Raw genomic sequence first — 24,214 nt, forward strand, 5'->3', positions numbered from 1 at the left:
TTTTATCAATAAAATAAAGTATCTGTAATTTGTTATACAACTGGAAACACAGCAAATACACAATTAGTCAGGTTTGCATTAAGAACCTTTAAGTTTGACATCCCTGTGTTTCCATACCCCGAATTGATGATATCAACATGTAGCTGAATAAATCACACCTGACAGTAATCTGCCCGTGATGCATACATCACAGACATATTTCTATTCCCTGGATCACATTTACTTACACATTACATATAATTAAAGTGACACAAAACACCTCATCTTCTCTGACCCACATCTGCAGCACCCTGAACATCTGTTCTTGATGCACACATTATGTATATGTATGCTAATGTTACCTTCTGAAAACATCACTTGCATGTGTGCCCTGCAGATATTTTACATTTACATTACAATGTAAGCAAGAGCGAAGAAGTCCTCGATCGCTTCTACGACTGCTTTGTGTGATTTGATTGTGACCTCGACGGCTGTTGTGTGCATTTACAGCTGTGATTTGATGTGTTTGAGATGTGATTAAAGAAGATATAAAAACAGGTACAATAAAGAAGATATGTTGATTTACAGTACAACATTAAGTCGCAGTTAGATGAGAACAAACTGCACACAAATAAGACACAGTGTTTCTCCCTGATGTCACTCATTATATCCATATCTTTCTGTTTCCTCTGTGTCCGTCTCTGCATACATTCCCCACTTTTTATTCTTCATTCTGCTTTATCTTTTTCCTTGTATTCAGTCCTTTTACAACAGCTTATGCTAAATTACAAAGAACTCAATGCAAAACTATGTGTCTGTGGAGTACTCTTAACTCACACTGGGTTTTTTTTTCTTCCCAATGCATTTGGGTCCAGTTCCGGTTCAAATCAAATGCGTACATAGACAATGAAAGGATCAGCCTGTTCTCATTTCCCAACTCTCCAAATATGGCTGATGATCTGAGGCTCAAAGCTTCAAAATGTGATGCTGTGGTACAACTCTAGTATCATTCTGGACACCGCCCTCCAGTTTGTTGTTATAATGCACTGTTACGATCAGTTGACATGACATAAAGAGCGTACAATTCAAACTTTAATCAATGAAATCCATTCCTGAGTGAAACCACTGGCCTCTGATGACTACTTTAAAAAAAAAAACCCTACGATCTTTGCTAACACAGTTATTTTGGTGCATTAGATCAAAATGTAGCCAACACGGTTGTTGCACACTCAAAACTCATTCAGTATGAGATGTTTCATACTTCATACATATCAAGCTTTCATTCTGTCTGTAAAAAGTCTTACTGGTAATGTTGCTTTACAGCTTTGTTCAGCGTAACCATAAGTTGCAAATTGATATGTGCTAACTTCACAACAGAGCCCTGCAAGGACAGAAATGATGCTAAGAGGCATCTGTACCGTGATTTAAGTTAACGACCACAAATAGTGGAAGATTTAAAGAGAAGAACATTATAATATTAAAAACTACGCAACATTTTAAAACTCTTTTTGGACATCCTGATATTGCTGTAGTCTTCAGGGAGTCGTGGTAATTGATGGAACCATAATCATTTTAAAGGTAAACCTAAAAGTTGCACCCGACTCCCAAGTTAATTTGTCAAAAAGGAAAATCAGCGTCAACCATTTAACACACTCCACGTTATCCTGCTGGGGAAAAGGTTAGGGGTCTCTCTCCCAGTAAGAGGTCCAGTCTGCGCTGGTTTAATAAGTGGTGTATAAACAGAACCCGTGGAGGCCGGTTTAACACAAGCTTGAGCTTCACACTAAAACTTAAAAAGTGAAAATAACACTGAAAACCTACAACAATTCTACCTCTGAACTCTGAAGCCCCGACCGCCTCTCAGGATCACTTCATCTTATCTGGATATAAACAGAAGCACTGGGACACAGTGTGCACCTTGTTGTTTCTTCAACTTGTTCTAATCCACTGTGGTCAGACGTTTATGAAAAATAAACAGAGCAGAGTTTTGGTACTCGACTCCTGGCCTCTTTAAAGGGTCTGAGTAAACAGAAGGTCCACGATAGACCAGATATGACTAACAGTGCTTCAGACAGTGCAGCACTTAAACTAAGTCAACAGATTTTCCCTTCAGAACATTTACTTTTACCTGGAGAAGTAACAGGTCTCACTGATGTACTTGTTCACACAGACGATGCAGAAGATCAGCAACATTTTGCCATGGAAACTACCTTAAAGGACCAATGAAGCTGAGCAAGAAGTTGCTAAAAGTCTAATTTCTTAAAAGGCTACTTGCGACTACACCTGGACATGATTCATGTCTCCAGACATCCAGTTTCATTTTATTAAACGATGTCAGCTTTTATTACAAAAACCATTGGTTGTCATTGTGTATTTGTTGTCATGATTGAGGTCTCTCACAGAAAATCTATTAAGATCTTCCAAATCTTTTAGCCCGGGCTTCAGGGTCAACCTAACCTGATGGTTCTGACTCCAGGGTCCTCTGCAGTTTCACTGAGGGGAAAAGTATTTCAGACGACCGACCCAAGTGATATTATATCCATAACACTATTTTATTCTGCTAATTTTTTTCAAAATCTGGTTTAAATTTGACACTGTCCTGCTTTATTGACAGGGGCTGTATGTTTCTTCGGCAGACCAGGACACTAGCTGGTGAATCAGAACCGGAGAAGAGAGGTTAAGTGTTAAGACAGGAGGGATGAAGGGTCCAAAGAGAGCACTCGATCCGCTCTGAAAGTTGATCAGTAAACTTTTACATTTGGAATAGAACCAGAATTGACCTGCTATCTGTACAGCACGAGAGGTAAGTTAAAAAAAAAACAATGTAAGATACGTCCTTAAAGTCCACAGAAAGCCTGGTAATACACTGTTTGATTTAATGACAGGGGCTCTTTAGTTCCTTCGAGAGTTACTCTGTGCTCATCCCAACTCTAATCGGGCTTCATTTACTGACCAAACACAAGAAAGCAGACACACAAACACTGAGTGTGACTGCAGACTTTTAGTGTGGCCTCTTCCCTCGTGTTTCTGCATGTGTGTGTCTGACTGAGAATTTGATAGATGGGGTCAAAAACATCTGGTCACAAGAATAAACTCGGGATTATTATTTTTTACATAATCCCTTACAAAAATAGCATCACATCGTACAAGCCACACAAACAAGACACACAAACACGCACACACAGGGCACCCACTCACAGGACTTAATGCGTTTGTTACAGATTTTAGACACACATCCCACATTCTTAAAAAATCAGCCAAGGATTTTCATTTTGTCAGTTTTGATCTGTGTTTTCCTTGTATGTCTCTATTCCTTACATTTCTATCTGAATGTGTTTCCAGTGTTGTCTGCAGGTGGACAGCCTTCAAAACCATATTCCACACACACCCCTCGCTCTCTCTGATGTGAGCTTTGATGTGCAGCAGCCGAGTAACACTTCAGGATTACAGTGATGCTTCATTTGGCCAGAGGGCTCTCAGTTCTCCAAACAAACACACACACACACACCACACACCACACACACACACACACAAACACCTGCAGCCTAATCTCAGTTGTGCAGACATCTGCTTGTTCTTGTTTGCTGAAGAGTCAATGCAGAAGTTCATTTGGACACAATCTTTTATTTCTGATTTAATTTGAGATTCTGCGACTTCCTCTTATTCAATTTCAAAATCACTGTTGATGTTTATGAGCTGTTAACCTGGTTGCAAATACAGTATGTGTTATATATGTGTCAAAACCTATAAATTATTACTTATTATCAGGGTCATAGTGGTATTAACATTTTATCTTACTGGTGTGAAGCAAAACATTTGAACAATCAGCCACCAGTACAAAGGAATAAGAACACTATAGGACCTATAGCACAACCACTGTTTTACAATGGTACAGCGCTTTTCAGGGGCTCTTCTCTATTGATGAGGGACATGTTTTCAAAAAATTCAACTTTTCAACCCCAGATGTGGAGTCACAGCGCTCGTCAATGCCACTGTTGGCCGAAGAAGCCAAGTCAGATAAAGCAGGATGCTTTACCTCCCCGTTTTATGACATTTTCCCCTTCCTCGTCGGCAACAGCTCTACATTTGCTAAAAATATAAAAAATGCCCCTGATTATTTTATCTGGCTCAAGAATGCACACGCAGGCCTGCTGTTTCTTCCTCCTGATGCACTCAGGCGTTCTTAAAAACAGCCGCACCTAGGTTATGTGTCTCTGTGCGATCAAACACAAGGTCAACAAAGTTTAATTGAAAAATTCTAAATTGAACATATGAAGAAATAAATACGTACAGACCAATACATTTCTAGTTTAAAAAAGATTATCGGGTTCTATTGAAGCCGTTCCTTCCAAGAAACTTCTTTCCATTCCTCGTAAAAACAATATATCACTTTTCATGGATATTTATTTTCCCTACATTATCACTAGATTTTTTTATTTTTTTTTCGCATTTTGGTTTCCTCTGCAGCCCTTCAGGTTTTCTGGGTTTGATATTAAAAGCTTATAAATGTCAAAAGTGTTCCTCAAAATGATTCCCCTGAGTGAACATCCACTAAAAAAATGGAGCAGAGGCTCATGGATCATTGCTCGGGTCACATCAGCGTGTAAAATTTTGCTCCATCAGTGAAGGAAAACGCCAGACAGGTCGTCTCAACCCCAAAACAAGTCACCCTAACCTTTCTCTGAGATGGTGTGCTAATCACAATAAGGTTACAGCCACAGGGTACAGCCACTGCAAGCCATTTTCTTCATCAGCATCATTTGAATAAGGAAAAAGGTTTTGACAGCGAGAAAGACTGAGGTCGAATCAATAAAGGGGTTATTGCAATAATGTAATACTGATGTTGTTTAACCATCCACCAATACCGCACCTAAAAAACAAATGAACACTTTAAGGATCAGCACATTAATATAGCCTCAGCAAAACATCAAGGACAAATCAATTCAACAACACAAAAGGAAGAATAACACTTCACCTTCTGACCCAGCACACAGAACGATTAATAAGAAACGATTAATCTGCTCCAAAGACCCTTAATATTGACTTCAGGATTTACCGTCGTCCACAGTGAAAAAACACAAAGAGAATTTAAAGCCAACATGCCACAAAATTCAAAGACACAAACAATAGACTGTCTCAAATGTCCCGAAAGAGAACAAAAGAAAAGAAAAGGAGGTTGTAACCTTTTTGATGGAGAACAAATCATGGGAGGAGGACACAAAAGAGCTCAGAGATATTGTCCTCCGTGTTTCAGCTTGAAGAAAGCGCCAGAGTCTTATTGGAGATGAAGGAAGACTCCAGCAGCCCGCAGCCTGCATACATAAATTATGAGGGGAATACATTTACTTTCCCACATTTGGGGAATTTAGCTGACGCTCTTATCTGGAGCAAGACTCAACGAGGACAATTAATTCTACTCAAATGAAACCAACTTCACACAAAAAAAAAAAAAAAACGGAAAGCAAATAATGGTTCAGCTTCTGAGATCAAGAGCTGTGAGACCATACAGAGAATATTATCTCAGGAAGAGCATCAACAAAAGACTCAGGGTTTAAGACCTCTACTGTACTAGGCAGTGTGTTAAAGGTTAAAGGTAGAGTATAACGTCATTTGGACTGTTTTCATGTCATGAAAAGTGAATAGGTTCAAAGGAAGAAGTACAACTCTATTTTTCATTTTCAGTCAGGTATTGCAAAGAGGTTAGAGAAGTGAAACAAGGCCAAACTTTCTTTTTCATTGTTGAGATACGTCGGAGCAAAGTCTTGCTGTTATTAAGGGGATTGTTTGGTACGTCTCAGTAAAACGGTTTAGTTCTAATTTTAGTGAAACCTTTTATATTAAGTACGGTGTCCAAACATCCATCCATTTGATTTTACTCTCATCTTCTTGTGATGACGACGACATTTTGGTTGCTTTCTCAAGATTTTAACACTTATTTACCTCCTTATCATAGAAAAACCAGCATTGGTACTCCGAGATAATGAGTTAATTTCTCAAGATCCCGAGAAAACGTTTGATGCTTCCAGAACCAAATTGCAATATATTAATTTACTACTCGCTCCATTTGCATGGTCAGGGTATAGAGAGCAAGTTTTTGTACTCTATTATTTAAGATTTCAGGGGAAACTGATCTGGATGACGATAGACGCCTATCTTTTAATGCTCCCAGGACAGAATCACTTTTACAACACCACTACTCGCTGCATTTGATTCCTTCAACTCTTCTCAGTGAAAGAAAAAAAATCACACTAGTGCTGGTACATCAGTTAAGATTTTAAAATGCCCTCTCTTCTTGCTAACAATATAAAGATTATGGCATTGATGTTGTGCTGGACTAGCTTCATCAGGAGGTTAGAGAGGTTTTCTTCTACAGCCATTCAGACATGTTTTGCCAAAGTGCTGTCAGATAGCACTCTAAGTAATGTGCGAATATAACAACCCCCTTATTTTCATTTTCTCAGAACTGTTTCTGGCCCCTCCCACTAAAGATGACTGGATACTCCCTGGGATTATTTCTGTCTCCAGAGCCGCTCTGCCTCAGGGAAATGTTTGCTTTACTTATTCTCATCTGTGTGAAGAGTTTGATGCTCTAAAAGAAAACATTATCGTGGGCTAATTTACTGTGAGAGGAGAATGTGGAAACGTCTAGGCAGCAGGGTCCAATTAATCTGCATCAGAAGTCAAGCTCTGCTGGGTTCATTATAGCAGGCCGCTAGGAAGACACAAACACAAACGTATACAAGCACTAAAAAAAAAGATATTCAAAGATGTATGACTAGATAGGAGCCTATTACAGGGATTAATACTCCTGGAATTAAACAACTCATTGACTGGGCAAAAGCCAATTGCAGCAAAACTATCCATCCATCCGTTATCTATCCTCCTGTTTGGGGTTGCAGGGGGATGGAGCGGATCCCAGCTGTAATTGGGCAAGAGGCAGGGTACACCTTGAACTGTTTGCCAGTCAATCACAGGGCGGACATATAGAGATAGACAACCAGCCACACTCACATTCAAACCTACAGGCACTTTTAGAGTCACCAGTTAACCTGAAGAGCATGTCTTTGGACTGTCGGAGGAAGCAGGAGTTTACCCAGAGAGAACTCAACCATTCACAGGGAGAACACGCAAACTCCAGAGAGTGGCTCCTGTTCGACCGGGGATTCGAACCAGGAACGTCCTTGCTAACCACTGCACCACCGTGCAGCCCTGCAGCAAATCTAGTTAAAGGGAACCGAAGTCATCCTTATTAACCAATCTTTCCTGCTCATTAAAATGAAAATGGTGGTATGTTTAACAGCATGTTGCATTTTATGTTGTTTTGCACAAACCAATATGGCATAACTATTCAAATATATGTTTATGTGGAGATTGCTGCTGATTTAACCTCTGACAAACCCACTAAAAGAGAGAAAAGTCATTCTGAGGTGTGTCGCACAAAGTCCAAACTGATTCGTTAAGACAAGCTGTAACAAAGATTAATCATCAATTTCCCTTTTCATTTAAAAGAAGCATAGAACATATACCATCATAACAACCATTCCCACTCATTCAGTGCCAGTCTTTGGCTTCCATTTACCCTAACTAGCTTAGTTGCCTCTTTGGCCAAGTTCACAGCTTCAGTAAAGCCGGACTGACAGTTATGAAGTAGCACAGTTCAAGTTAAATCTATTTAAGTAACACTACAGAACCTGTTAAAGGTTCAAGAAAACAGTTTTCTGTTGTCTACAGATACACAAACACACACTTCATTTTATAATCCTGCACCATTCAAAGCTCTACATCAGCTACTGAGGTGCTGCTCTTGTTACAAGGAAACTGTGGTCATGGTGTCAAACTCAAATTAGTCACCACAGAGATAAGAGCACACACACGCCAGAACACAAAGATAAACATAACATTTCAAAATTCAAGATTCTGTCAGTCATTTTGTGCACAGACAAAATGCAGATGGATATGAACTCATGTATGAATGCATGGAGGGAAGAAATAAACACTGCTTTCTATAAACTTCTGGGGGAAAAAAGCCCTACACAAAAGAAAAAATCTTCATGCTTGGCAGCAGATATCAGAATGTAAAACCACATCATATCAGTTTTCACCTCAATGTAAGGAAACCTCTGTTTCGACAGCTCAAACAGATTATCTCTCTTTTTGTTAACCCTCTCTCTTTCTCTCATCCTCTTCTCTTCATCGTGAACTCTCTCTGCCCTCAGCTCGTCTCTCAGACACACATCTTTCACTCTGTGTTTCAGTCACTTCAATACCTCTACCATCCACCTACTCTATTTTCTGTTGTTCTCTCTGTTCCGTTGCCGTCTCTTGAGATATAAAAATGTGGAAGGTTGTGACAGAAATTCACTGCATGCAAAAAAAGGCAAGACAGAAATTTAAAAGGGACCAACAAGTGAAATAATTCATATAAAGAAACTTGTGTTTCTTACATTTGCATACTCATTTTATCTGCTGGAGGATTTAAATAAAAAACACAACCATTACAGAGACCTCTTTCAACAACTGAACATTTGACTTGGACGTTTGAAAAAAACATTTAGCATTTGAAACAAATGTCAATTATATTTTGATAGAACTTTTACCAGGCGGGACTGATATGAAACTCAATGACTTTATTTATAGTTAGTCTGAGACAATCGGTTAAGAAAAAACAACTTTTTGTTTCAAATAAACCAACGCCAAAGGAGTGAAAGGGAATACAAACTTCTCTGCTCGCACCACCTTACATGTTTGAATTTCCATCTTCCATCCACTCTCTCCTAAAAAACATCGTAAACTTAATATTTTTTTGGAACAATCAGCCTGCACTCTGGGAATCTGTGATAAACATTTTCTTTTCTTTTTCCAATATTTGTTGGAATTAACTTTTAACCATGTGTTTGAAAAATTAATTGAAAGATTGAACTGATAATGACCGTAGCATGTAGCTGTACTTATCTCTTAGCACGCTCAGAAACTGATCAAAACTAAAACCACCGACTAAAAAGCAAATCTATTCTAACTGAGGTGTTTCCCTTATCTCTCTCTCTCTCTGCTTCTTTTATAGTTTGAAGGTAAAGGTTTTTAGATTGGTTTTACGTCTTCACACACAACACATTACACACTGTGATGCTGAAGATGATTTCTTAACAGACATCCTTTTCTTCTGTGCCAACAAAACTTAACCTCCCCTTATTTTTTTTTAATCCTCATCATCATCCCTCCACACTGTCACCTCTCTCCAGCCTGGATCCGTGAAGGATGGCGTGATTTCAGTGTGTTTAGCTGAAGCTGCGTTCAGGAGCAGATCTGACGGCGGCGGTGGCGCTTCGAGGACTTGGAGGTAATTACCTTCATTCAGCAGCTGTGATTCACACACAGAGCGGATCTGAGAGAATCTGACACCGCTGAACAACATGCAAAACCCGTCTCCACACCTGACACTCCATTCTCCTGTCTGATTCAGTCTGTGTGGGTTTCTGCATGTGTGTTCTGTTTCTCTATACACACACACACACACACACACACACACACACACACACACACACACACTACTGTATTCAAGGTCAAATACAGGGTTACATGAAGACTTTTGGGAAGCTAACTCCGGTCAAACAAGATCTCCTATGACCAAAAGTTATAGAATAAAAAAAACACCAAGTTCACAGATAATAATAATAATACCTGTTTGTTTGTTTCAGAAGGGGGAAATCGTTAGTATATAGTGTATAAGTGAGCACACCTGAACTGTAGCACATGATTGTGTAAATGCTAACTTGTGACTTTAATAGAATTAATTATGCAGATTGATGGCTCAGCACTTTACTGTCACAGTGTCAGGTGTCAGACCACATCAGATAAAAAGAGAGAGAGAGACAGAGATTATGAGCTAGTTCTTGATTCAAAGCAGATGCTCTTTTATGAATGTGTGTGTGTGTGTGTGTGTGTGTGTGTGTGTGTGTGTGTGTGTGTGTGTGTGTGTGTGTGTGTGTGTGTGTGTGTGTGTGTGTGTGTGTGTGTGTGTGTATTGTAATGTGGAAATTCCCCTTACAACTCTTTATCGTTGGTCTATTTCAGCTGACTGAACGTACGATCGGTTTCTCCTGTGATGGCCTGCGTTTGACCCTCTGTTGAACCTCTCCAGGATAAAGTCAACAAGATTATCTTTGAACAGCCAGAGGTATTTTCTGACCAAACATCCACAATATGACATAATTCAAAATGTGTCTGTTCCATTATTGAACATTATTGCTCAGACAGTCAGTGATGAGAGATATAACCTCGGTGTTTAAAATGTTGCTGTCGGTGTTTTCTGCTCTCTCTCAGTTTTTAAAAGCTACTATCAAGCCTCTCCACCCGAAGCTCACCTGCTGTGAAGTTATAGGGATTACACTAAACGACGTTACACGTTGTGTGCAGCAGGCAGGTGAGAGTGAGTAACCATGGTGACTGTCTGTCTGTCAATCAACGATGTCCCGCCCCCTCTATGAATAAAACTCTTCTTTCATTAAAACTTACTTTGATCATTTGTCACAGATTGAACACATTCTGTATTATGTTTGATTATATACAAACAAAACTAAAGTTAGTCCAATGATGTCATAAAAACAACAAGAAAGGCTGCAGAGCCTGTATGAAGCTACAGCTGTGGGAATTCTGCAGGGCTAAAATAGAATAGAAACACAAGAACTTGAAGTGTACATGTTTTTAAATGAATGCATCACTGTGTGAAAATGTTCCTGATGAACATAAAAAGGACACATTACTAAATAATAATTTCAAAGTGGTGCATAAATATTGATTAAATCGAGGAAAAGACGTTTCTGGTGCTAAAAATGTTCTGGGTGAGACCTCCAGACCCCCTACAATGATGTTTTTCAAATAGACTAAACTTGTCATCAGTTTTTGTGCATATAAAAACATTATACAGGGAAATAAGTTTGGTTGAACTGGTCAGTAACTTGCAAATTAGTCTTAAGATCACTATGAAAAAAAATCGTGATATGATATTTTTACTATATCGCCCACCTCTAATCTATGGTATCGAATCATTCTGGTTGACACCTTTAAAGAATGTTTGGCTGTATCAGAGACAACTTAACTTACGACGTCACAGAGCCTTAGAGTGTTAGAGTAACCGCTTCAACCTCTCTCTCTCTCTCTCTCTCCCTCCAACATCAGTCACACTGCTGAACAAGCTAACAGCTAAACCCTGCTGAACCAGTCAGTGCAAAGTATTAAACTTGTTTTGATTTCTTAGAGATTTATTTTAGCCTTTAGTCTGTATGTAATATGTTTTTTTACTTTGTGCATATAGGAATCTATTTTATGGTTTTTATAGTTGTTCTGTCTTGTGTTGTTCTTGTTTGTTGTTAGTTGCACAGAGCTGTATGTTTTCTCTGCACTATTGCCCAGGGTGATTTTCCCCTTGGTACAATAAAGTGTATCTAATTTATTCTAATCAACTACTAGCAGATGCAACATAAAGAGAAGATCATCACTCAACGTATTTCTTCAACTACTGTGAAATGTTCATTACACTTCTTCTGCCAAATACAAAGTCTTCCATGATTATCGAAAAAGGCGTCAACAGGATAAACACTAATTGGTTCGGGAAAGACAGATACAGTTACTAACATGCGTCCTGAGATTCGATAGTCCCCACATCGTCATTTTAAATTCAGTGTATAGTTTCAGTAACAGAAGCTGAAACCAGCGAACAGGAGAGAAGTAAAAGTAAACTTTGATTTCACTGGCGAGTAGTGCAAGACAGTCCAAGACCAGATACACCCACAGCTTCCATTGTTCCTTTCTCCCTGCAGGATATGAACATCCCACTGACGCCTCCGCTGGCACTGAACAGTGTGGGTCAGCATTGTGTTCACCCAAAACCAAATCATTAATGCAGAAATATTAACATATGCACATAATTTATCAAGAACAATGGGATAGAATTTTGATTTTGCCAAAGTATTATGGCACAAGTCCAGCACTTACACGTGAAAACTTAAATATATTAAATAAGTTATCATGTCAATAAGAAATACTCACAACTAGGGCAAAGGAGAATCCTCCCAAAACATGAATGTATATTATTACATGTGCTGTACACATAGGGATAAATATACTGCATGTCCTATACTGTAAGTCATCTGTGTGGCTGACTCTTTGCTCCCAACTATTCAATACTAAAATCCTTTTCTTCGACATCCATATTGACGGCTCTATACAGTACTCATTTACTGACTCTAAAAATAACTATACTGTACTGGCACATTGATCACAGGAAGGGTGTTAAAGAGGACAGTTTAAACTCCACAGGTCAGCGTAAAGACGAAATAAATGACTCCCAACTTCTATTCAGTGTTGTGATGAGAACAACTTGTAAATTGTAGACTTAGCATGAGGGAATTACCCATAGTTCATAGCATTGTGACCAAAAGAATGGAAAGGTAAACAAACGCAATAAAATGGAAAACAGGGAGAGAGAGAGAGAATAAATAAGCAAGAAGGTGAATCCACGCTGTGTTTAATTTTACCAAAAAAGTATATTTGGAAACTACAGCTAATTCAGAACTCTACTACAAGTCCATTTACAAAAATAAAAGACACAAAGAACATATTGATTGTTTATAAACACCATGGCTGTGAGTGAGTAAAGTAATGTAAAAAACCTAAAATAAAAAGATCTAATGCCACATGACATCGTGCTGTCATGGTTACAGAGAAGTCGCAAAGTGCAGTCCCGTTGGTATTAAATCATTTCTCGCCTTTGCAGCCTCGTGCACTCAATCACTTTCCAAGTGACGTCAATTAAGTCCATAAGGGCTCAGGGCTTGGGGAGGAAATCGAGATTCAGCCAGAGAGACTGAGAAGCTAAACCAGACCGAGCCTGCCCAGGTGCATGACATCAAATTAACTGGTTCCACCCCTCTCTACCTGAAGGCAACCTGAGTGGGGAGAGATACAAGGCAACACAGGAGAAGCACTGCCACAGTCAGGGGTCGTCACAAATGACATATTAAAGCTGCTGGATCCGTCTGATGAGCTCTAGTGAGCGAGGACATGTTTGTCCATCCAACGATCCATACCTAAATCCATCTGACTTGTTTACAAGCTCTGCAGCTTGAAATTGTGGGGATCAGACCTAATCCCACTCAATATGCAAAACTCAATACAGCTAGGGCCAATAACACTATAGAACATAATTTTAAAAAGATGCGTTTTGAAAATAAAGATATGTATCATTCATCAGTTTTTTCCGCTTATCATCTGGCTCACACAGTTTTCCGTCCTCAGCTTTTCCTCAGGGATAACTGACGCGTTCCCACGCCTGATGAGATATATGATCTTCCAGGGGTGTTCATGATCCTTCCCAGGGTCTCCTCAGAGTTTAAATCACTTCATGTGTGTCAGAATAAATGAAAAATAGTCTCAAGAGTTTAATATTCTATCCTATTTTTCTCTCTGATCAGCTTGCCAAGGAACATTTTGTTTGTGTATTTGTATTGTGGCTTGACACTTATTTAGCTGAACGTTTTTCAATTGAGTCGCTGTCTGCAAACCAGCTCACTGATCTGTATGGTGTGGATAGAAGAATATTAAAAGCAGCTTTGGACACACCTAGAGGCATTGCAACAAACTGAAGTGGGCAAGTCATTTTTCCTAGAGGCTTATTTTCTTAAGTCCAGTGCAAACACAGCCTCACGCCACATGCAAACGCTGCTGCACAAATGTATGCACACACACACACACACACACACACACACACACACACACACACACACACACACACACACACACACACACACACACACACACACACACACACACACACACACACACACACACACTCTCAAGGCAATCCCCTGCAAAGTATGCACACAAGCACTCGTTAAATACTATACATGAATTTGTTTAAAGGTCTGGTAAATAAATTCAACAGCCCTACTTGAGCTCAACAGGAAAGCGAAAAAGCGAGAAAAGTGGACGTAATCACAGGGACATCTGGAGGAGAGCTTGTCCTCGTTATAGAGTGGGAGGAGAGATTTCAATGCACGAGTCCATTCAAGTAAACCTGAAGAGATGCCGCTGCTGCCCAGCCTTTATTTCTTATTTATCTTTTCTAAAATAAGACATCTTGTTTCCCTGATGCCCCTGTGTGCTCTCTGCCTGACTTGAAGTGTATTGCTCCACTTTAAATAAAGGGTGTGTGTAGTGTGCATGGATTACGTAATCAAAGAAACTTTAAAAAAGAGACCTCAATGATCTTTTAAAAGCTAGTGATTTAGAGACAAACGAGGAGCCCTGTCACCCTCATCCACATATCACTTACACATAAAGTGATCTGCATTGACTGTAAAATCAAGTGCTCTGGCGGCGCTCCAATCCATCTCACATGGCTCTGAATCTGCAGCTCCCACTGTCTGTGGGCGAGCGAGAGAGAGAGTGTGAACTGTGACTGATACAGTGGTGAAGCTCCGTTCATCATATCAGCCCCTACAGCGAAACATTGAACCTGCACCTTTGATCGAGGCATGTTGTTTCCCTGCATGCCTTGTCCATAAATATTACACAACCACAATAATCAAAGTCCTTAAGTCAGTAAGTGCACGGTTAAATTAGTGAAGAGCAAGTGCAGTAGTTTCAGTAACGAATGACGTTTAAGAACTGATCGACAACTTGCAATGTGTCAAACATCAAAGTCAGACAAAGAAAAGGAACTAACTGCTGCTGCTTTTTGGTCATATTAAACTATATTTAAATATTTTAAAAGGAAGAGAGACACACTGGATAAATTATAAAATAACCTAACAATAGAGTCAATCAAGCCTCCGCCAACTCACAGACTGAGGGCGCATATTTAACTACTTCTTCCCTCAAACATTAATATGTAAAGATTTGAAAGAATCTTTGCCTTTGAAAGCTATCAATACTAGATAATTATAGGGTCAGGTAAAGGGGTAAAAACTAAAGTTTTCATTGTTTTTCATCGATGGAGTAAGATCTTTTGGGAGCATTTTGAAAATTCATTCAAAATGTTCTGGGAAAAAAATATTGTTATTCAAATAATCAATAAACCCTGTGCTTTCAAATCATAAAATGTTGGTTATTTTAATGATTTAAAAAGTACCAAAGCTTTGAAAAAAACTACATTTCATAAAAGATGAGTCGGAGAGGAATGAATCAATCCAAAAATTGCAGGTAAACTTCCGCACACTGTCTAAATTACACATGTGTTGTTTAGACATTGTGCAGGGTTTTTTCTGCAAGATTTGGTAATTGAGAATAACAAATTACCCATAATTGGGTAGCTATAGGCTATGGACTTTTTTTTTGTCCATGGCATATCAATATTGATTCATTTTTTAGTTACCAACTTAGGATCAAACTCTAGAGTTGAAAGAGGATGAAATTCTTATTCAAAACTGAACTGAATTTTGAATTTTACTTTTTAAAATAAATGTTTTTCAACACTCAGAGGCATAGACTAAATCAAGAAGATGCATATCAAAGACCATGAAGTAGTATGAGTAAAGTAAAAGTTATCAAAAGTAAAAAATCAACACAGAAACCTTTACTTTCCCTGCAATAAAACGGATTTTCTGTCACTGATTCTTCACTTACATAATCCAGCGTTTCTTTACAGCCTCATGCCTCTCCCTCTCTCTCTCTCTCTCTCTCTCTCTCTCTCTCTCTCTCTCTCTCTCTCTCTCTCTCTCTCTCTCTCACACGACACACACACACACCATGTGACAGCTGACAGATTGTGGATCTATAGCTCGTTATCGATAGATCAGTGATGTGATATGAAGCGGGTCAAAAGATTCAAACCTACTTATGAACCTATGAAAACTACACACTATAATTATTCTTACACTGACAGTAAATGCAAACTTAAGAATCTTATTTTAACTTCTCGAGACACACAAATACTTCCACAAGCACTTTTACCTTTAAGACAACCATCACAAGTTCTTGTAAGAAAAAATATCTAAATGACATCAAACTGACACATCTTGCAGAACAGGCCAAATGTAAAAGGGTTATTGTAATTATATTATAACGGATTTGAGAACACGGAGTCCCTCCAAGGTGACGTGAGCACTTATAAACTACATACTTCAGCAGAAATACCAGAACATTTGAAATTATTTTTCTTCTGACACTTGCCCCGGCTTGTGACCTACAGAGGTCAAACACTCACGCTGGAGAAAAGATGAGTGGGAAACCCAAGTACAGTGGGCTGATAATCTGCGAGAATAAAGCGGATTGAACTCACCATTTCCTTGTGGAGACGCCGGGTCCTGAAAGCATGTCACGACACTAAATCCCCATGAGCCACAATCACATTCTTCAGTCCGAGTTCAACGCGAAACTATTTACTGGAGCTTAAAATAGAGGGAAAAGTGCAGTGTAACCCGGGGGGCTTTGACGCTGGGAGGTGGGGGGGGTCCTCAGAGGAGAGAAATAGTGAACAGGGGCGGCAGCAGACACAAACGTGGAGAAGAAGAGTTTGTGCGCAAAGTGCAGCGAGGAGCGACAATCCGCGCGCGTCCGGAGACTCCGTGGGAGTGTGTAGAGAGCGGGGAGCGGGGAGAGCCCGGTGAGGGTCCGTGCATAGGTGAGCAGACACGGCAGATGTTTTGGAGACGCAGCGCGCGCGGAGTCTGACAGCTGAGGAGATGTCGCGCGCTCTGACGCTCTCGCTGAACTCACAGTGGACATTAACCGACTGCGCTCTAGTCCCTCCTCTTCAGCCCTAAAGTGAAAGAAGCACCCGAGAGTATCTCTCTCTCTCTCTCTCTCTCTCTCCCTCTCTCTCTCTCTCTCTCTCGGTATGTGTAATTATCGCTCTACATTTGTCCAATCCAACATGATTCACTTGAGTGTGTTTTGACGCTGCGTAAGTGCACACTGGAATGTACAACGGATGTTTCATTAGGGCGAAAGTGGCACAAAAGACATGTTCGTGCTGATAATCTGATCCCTAGTTTTCTCTGTGTTTTGTGTGTCCAATTTTAAACTATCCACCACTGTCTGTTTGTGTGTATGCGTGTGTGCTGAGGTGGGCGTGGTCTCACTTTCCCTCCGTGCGGTCAGCCCTTCACCACGCCCACTTTGCACACCTGAACCTAATCAGCCTCATCTTCTGCATTATATATACTGGTTCTTTTACTCACTCTTAACCACATATAGAGCCAGACAAATGTGTCTGGATTATAGACCGGGACATAACAGAAATATGGATCAGTGTGGGTGGTCACTGTAAATATTTGCATTTCAATCCAGATGGTGGCGGTAGTGAAACATGTATGGGCATTTATGGCACAAGTTAATATCTTGTGCGCACAATATATTTATCTTCTTCCCACATGTTATGTTGTGTGCAAAATTTAATATATTGTGCACAGTTTACAACTATCTTGCGCAAATAAGATATTTATTTACCTTTTGGGGCTTCAGGAGCTCTGTAGTGGTGCAAATTTAAAAAAAGGTTGCCGAACAGAATATTCAATGGCAAAAATGTAGATACAATAAGCTCAAGCTTCCACCTCCACCTGTTCGATGTGTTTAATCCCTCAATGTATTTTATTTGTATCTGATATAACATCTGTGGGGATAAATTCTTAATGCTGATTAAATTAAGCGTCTATGACGGCTACTACATGTAAAGAGCACCTGATTCAGAAAATGACTGACTGTAACATCAACTGGTAAGTTACCAGCAAGCTTCAGACAAAGTGCACCAGTTTCATATCTTTTATAATGTAATCTTGAACACACCCATACAAACCTGCAAAGTATGAACATGTCCACCAGACCTTCCTCCTCCTTCTGATACAATGGTTAACATGTATTCTAAACCATTATAAAATTGATTCAGTAAATAAAGTGTGCAATACTGGCTAACACACTGTTTTTAATTGGGCATTATGATGTGCAATACTCTGCATGTGCAATATATCTACTGCTCAATACTGCCCCTTTTGTACAGATTTCTTAATGTATTATATTCCAGAAGCTTTTTCTAAATAGCTTTAGTTCTTAAAATACTCACGCTTTTGTATAGTTTATATTTCTTACTTTAATCCTATCTATAATATATCTGTCTCTTTGTTTTTTTTACTGCTATATTTTGTGTAAGAGCATCTGTAATGACCTAATTTCCCTCCGGGGATAAATGAAGTATTTCTGATTCTCATGTGGGTAAAGTTTGGTTAAGTTTAGGTGCTTGGTAAAATGTAGAAAAAGGTCTTAGTAAAGCTTAAAATATGAAACTTTGAGTTCTCTAATGTGTTTGCTGTGTATAGAAGGGGACTAGCCTAAAATAATGATGATTGGCAATATAGATTATTCAAAATGATCTAATAATGATGCACTTAGTACTAATTAATCATTTTCTCTGATAACATTTTTTGTCATATCGCCGAGTCCAAGGTGTACTCCAACAGTCTAATTCAACAAAGCACTCAAGCTAATAGATGCACCGTTTCCAGATTGTGGCACTAAAAAACATGAATAAATCTAAAAGAAATAATTGATTTCCTGGTGCCAAAGTAATTTGGATTTGGGTAAATGATTGGCAGGGATTTTCAGATCAAATATAAAGTAATGGCAGAGAAAAGATTTTAACATTTTATGCAGAGAGAAGATTCATACGAGTCATCAAACATGAGACAGCAGCCAAGTAATTAACACAGCTAACATAACAAGTTGCAATTAAACTCACATTTACAGCTTTCTGCAGCAGACTGTTAACACCAGTCAGAAAAAGAAGCAATGGAAACTTTAAGGTTGCTTGCAGCCTGTGAGCGTCCTCTGTCTGTCTCCTCTGACTCAGACTCCAGGTCAGACGCTGCAGATCATTTCTACTTTACTCGTCCTAATCGTCCATTAACAAGCTTTTCAAGAAGCATCAAAAACCAATCCACTGTTCTTTTTCAGTGAGTTAATTTCATAATTCAGTCAAGAGGAGACTTTATAAAAGCAGACTGACTCCTACGTAAGTCAATTTTATTCTATGAATTACCTTTACTGGTTGTGCTTCTATACTCGGCTTACTGGTATTTTGTGCTGTTTTTAAATTTGATCTTGTCATATAACCTTAATGGTATTATATGGAACATTTTAACATTTATTTAGCAGGTATCAGATATATCCTATCTTAATATATCAGTGAGTAATGCCTTTTCTAAAAGAGAGAGAAGTCAACCTCCCTCTGGGTTTTTTTCAGCTCTGTGTTCACACTGACGGGACAGTGCTTCCTTCACCTTTTGATGATTCTCTCAGCGGCTCAAACATGTTTGATTCAACTGAAACCCCTTCCTGTCCAACCATTAGTCCTGTTGCCAAGCACGGGAAGAAAGACGTTTCCGCCCAGTGAAGGTATACTCTAACAGTCTTCAGTTTCATCACAAGAGTACAATTCAAGGTGAACCAACAGACAGGCTGCATATCTGTATTGAGATCAATCCTACAGCTGCACTCACACAGATTTATGGAGTGACAGAACATCTGCAGCATGGTTCTGCAGACATTGAAATATCTGAGTCTCCTGAGAAGATACAGTCTACTGTGAATTCTTCAAAACGGCATCAGTGTTTTTAGTCCAGTCCTGTTTTGTTTTTTTAATATGTGGAATCCCAGGTATTTGTCACATAATCCACCTCCAGTATTCTGTACTCCTAAACAAGTATTAATCAACCACTGAGGCACAAAGCAACATTTAGCAAAGTTACAATGGCAAGCAAAAACACCAGACTCACGTTGAACAGCCACCTGCTGAAACGGTGTTGGGGTTAAGAGGGGACAGAGGGAGATGCAGAACAACCCGGGAGCTAAAAAGGTTCCTCTAAAGGGGTTCTAGGAACTCAAATAGTTCACAGTTCCTGTGGTGAGGAATCATTGGAAAAAAAGTGGGGAGGGTTCCATCAACTAGAACTACAAAAGTCCCTGCAGTCCAAAAAGGACAAATGAATAAAATAGATTTTCAATGCCAGTAATAATGGTAAAATCATGTTGGCAGTAACGGTTAAGTATGATAATAGATGGGTTAGTCTAATATTAAGATTAGAAACTGTAATGATCAAGAAATTGGGAGGACTGGTAATTCTAGAGGTTGAAGTGAGCAGCTAAGATTCACTTTAAGATTTATAATAATTATGTAAGGTTGATATTTACAGGCCATCCACACCAATGAACCACAGGAACCTATGAGATGAGAAAAGGGAGCTCAGGAACTCCCAAGAGTAATGAGTAAGTGCAAACATGAAACACTGAACTGTGTAACTGTTAGCTAAACATGCTAAAGTAGGCCAAAGTATAACCAAAGTGATGCCTGGTTGAGATGCTGTTTGTATATATTAAAATGACATATTTGTGAGCAGTGTAGAGAGCGCTTCCTGTCGTTAATGTGTGGATGAAAGCTGCTCAGATAGGATGTGCACTGATGTTTTTTTGATGGTCATGCTGGCTCGTAAACCAAACGTCTCTAAAAGCATCACATTGGATCCTAACTGCATTAAAAGTTGGAACAGTGGAGCAGAAAAAAGCACAAACTTTCCTTTTTCCCTCGTATCACCAAATGGTTCTGGGCTCTCTGGATCTCTGTGGTCTGCTGTAATGGCTTCCTGTGATGACCCTTTTCCTTGTGGATTTCACAGCAATCACTGTATGTAGTTCGAGCCTACTCTGAACCAATTTCACATATCTATATTGTTGCATTATGTAAGATATATTACTCAGATATGTGTCAGTCTTTATCAGACTCATTTGTCACATCCAAACAACAAATGTGAACAAATGTGACTTTTATTTCATGTGTCTCATTTATTCATGCTTAACAGTCCCATCACTGCACATCTTGTCCAAACTTTGCCTATTGTTAAGAATGACATTTTCTTGACTTCTATATATATAGGCCTCCATAGTTTCGAATTGCATGAAAATATTTAATACTATTATTTCGCTAAATCGCATATTATTCTATGGCTTTATCTACTGCCATCATTGACTCCATCGTTTCCTCCTCCATCACAGTCTGGTACACTGCAGCCACAGCCACAGCCAAGGGGGATTGGCTGAACTCTACCATCTCTACACGACCTGTTCACCTGCAGGGTCCTGAAGCTTGCAGGTAAGATCTTGGCCGGCACCTCTCACCCCCCGGACATGGACTGTTTGAGACCCTCCCCTTTGGCAAGAGGCTGCGGTCCATCAGGACCAAAACCTCTCTCCACAAGAACAGTTTCTTCCCCTGTGCTGCTAGCCTGATGAACAATGTCCCTACGGAGTATGTATGAACAAACATAAAAACTTCAGCGTTTTTATAAAGGATGTCCACAGTTCATCATTAGTGGGAAAACGACAGGAGAAAAGAGAAAAATGCAAGGACGGACATTTTTGAAGAGACAATTGTTGTTATCAATCAACCTTTCACAAAGACAACAAAATAAATGGTCATATTAGTAAAAGCACAGATGTTACAGAAAACATAACACACCTGAGACAGCGTTCAGGAAACAGCAGGAAGCTAGAAATGGCTTACCTAAGTGTTTTTTCAGACACTGTGACTGTTATTTATCAAACCTGTGTTTTAACGAGGGAGATGAGGACTAACAAAAAAAGACAAAGGGATGAATATAATTACAATAAAATGTGAAAGTTATTGTCTGGCTGTAAAGATAAAAGTTATACTGACTTTTTCTGATTTATTACTCTCATGATTTTGAGCTTTTTCTTTCCGGGGGGGGGGGGGGGGTGTAGCTTTATGTGCAGCAGTTAAATGTAGCTCTTGCTCGTAATTAATAGACTGTTATCCACAGTCACAGTTCTTGTCCACATTATTAGTTTAGCTCGTATGCTAACAGGGCATTGAAGAAATCTCAGTGGGAGACATTACCTTAACTAAAAGTTCAGCTCATATATGAGAGTATCTATCAAACCAAACAGTTTTCATTGATATATGAGATATTAAAAATGTTTGCTTTTGTACAATAATGTAGAGCTAATACGCTGTGTACTGACTATCGAGTGATAAAAGGTTTAATCTGCTGCAGTGCAAGTGAAATTTGAGTACAAGTTTTATTTGATTAGTATTGAATCCAGTTTTTACAGCAGCTTTTGCACTCTTCAACGCTGCACTATCGTCTTACATAGCCTTGGATATGTAAGTTTAATTTTTTTGATTTCTAATATATGCACATACAGTACAGTAGAGGAGTTAAATCCTATGTGTGCACACCGGCCAATACAGCTGATTCTTATTCTGATGAATGCATTCATTCAAATGGTGAATTATTTTGATAGGAAGCACATTTGTCTCACTTATTTTGCCTCCTGATTTGACATTTTTGTAGTGTTCCCCGGGGTCTAGTCGGATTACTCTGATTGCTGACACAAGTTGTTTTGCTTTTGTTTGAACAGGAAATAAGTCAAAGAGAGATATACTTAGTAAGTGTTGGTGTTTATTTCCTGAACAGATTTTCTCCCAGCTTTGTGGTCAACCTGCTGCCCCTGACTGTGATGTTGTGTAACATCTCCGTGTGTATCTTCCCCCCTGAAAGCTCTTTGTGTCAGCCTCTGTTTTTGTAAGCGAACACACCATTTGAAATAATTTGTAGGGATTCTGAGCGAGGACAGCAGACCTTTTGTGGAGGCGGCGCAGTGCTGGCAGAGATAACGACCGTCACATAGCTTTGATTGTCACTGCAGAGACCCGTATCGTTTTCTCTTTCAGGCTGCCATTAATCCCCCTCCTCTCTTTATTCTCTACTAAGCTTTTTGTCTGCAGCTTTTTCCCCTCCCATTTTGTTTTTGTTCTCATTCTTCGCTCCATTTCTGATCCTTGTCATGATGTGTCTTCTCTGTCATTAACTCCATTGATTTCATTTAGAATTTTTCTTTAGTTCTTTTCTCATTTGGCTAATTTTTTAGGATGTTTTACTGCCACCAAAACTGCATGTTTCCATTCAGTGGCACCATGACAAACAGACATTGTGCAATAATAGTCAAGACTAGATCAAAATAAAAAAGTTTCTGGATTTGTTAGCGTACAGAGGAAGACATGCATTCATAGAAAACAGGAATAACAAAAATAAAAATCACTTGCTCTTAATCCATAGCAAATTACAACATTTTCACGTTGTTGCACTGAAAGATTTTTCTAGAAAATGTGTAATCTGACTTTGCAAAATTTGAATGCAAAAAATAGTATACCATTGCAACATGCATACCAGTTATGATCTGTCCTTTTAAAACAGAATATCACAAATAACATGACCATAGTACATTTAGGTTATTGAATGCTTTTAACCAACCCACTTTTGTAACTTCTCACAGTGCTTTGCTTTTTTTTTTTTTTTTTTTTAATCAAACGCTTCAATTTGCTCTGTATTTTGTTCTACCCCTGTTCCTCCTTTTTGACCCCTTTTTTTTTTTTGCAGAGCTTCACCACGCATAAGCTAGTATGTGGTATCCCGATATCTTTTTTTTTTTTTTTTTTTTTTTTAAACTTTGTCAGAAAATTTGTCAGCTACAAAAATAATAAGATGGATCCTGGACATCTGAGAAGGTACTTCTGGAGCACCGCTGGAGAGGAGACAATAGTGATGGCCACATGCGTCTGTGTTATCAAAGTTACAACACAGAACTATTGGATACATTCCAAACAATACAAAGTACAAACACAGCAAAGGAAAGTACATTCTGCTCTCTGCACCTGCAGCAAGACCTGATGGATGAGACTTATAGGTATACACCTTATGAACACATTCACCACCATGGTTATGAGGATAACCTCAAATCTCTCTGACTCAAATCCTAATGTCATAAATTCCATATTATTGTCTGATCTTCAGTTCTTACATGAATGGTTGAAAAATAATCATTTGACCATCAATGTAAAGAAAACTGTGTGTATGTACTTTCACTCTTCCAGAAAATGTTTTACAATCACTGATCCCATCACCTTTGCAAGCCAAGATCTTGATATCACAAAGACTTACAAATATCTTGGTGTGCTACTTGATTCACATTTTACATACCGTGAACAAAGCTGAGCTGGTTAGGTGCCTTGCTCAAGGGCACCTCAGCAGTGCTCAGGAGGTGGACTGGCACCTCTCCAGCTACCAGGCCAATTTCCAGACTTGATCCGTGCCGGGACTTGAACCAGCAACCTGCTGATTCCCAACTTAAGTCCCTACAGACTGAGCTACTGCCACCCAAAGATCAGATGATA

The 24,214-nt window shown here is 39.2% G+C and overlaps 1 protein-coding gene across 2 annotated transcripts in view; it reads right to left on the reverse strand.

The window, feature by feature from the left end:
• The window catches only part of htr4 (5-hydroxytryptamine receptor 4), a 178,870-nt gene extending 162,163 nt beyond the window's left edge, over window positions 1–16,707 (reverse strand). Inside the window, exon 1 of one of the 2 annotated variants that reach the window (XM_020637470.3) lies at window positions 16,256–16,707. In XM_020637470.3, the coding sequence (XP_020493126.1) occupies window positions 16,256–16,258 (3 nt within the window). In that variant the 5' untranslated portion in view covers window positions 16,259–16,707. The remainder of the gene's footprint in view (window positions 1–16,255) is intronic. The other variant, XM_020637472.3, reaches the window with a different exon arrangement.
• Window positions 16,708–24,214: the final 7,507 nt, after the last annotated feature.

Source organism: Labrus bergylta, chromosome 9, assembly GCF_963930695.1.
Source record: "Labrus bergylta chromosome 9, fLabBer1.1, whole genome shotgun sequence".
Taxonomy (NCBI): domain Eukaryota; kingdom Metazoa; phylum Chordata; class Actinopteri; order Labriformes; family Labridae; genus Labrus; species Labrus bergylta.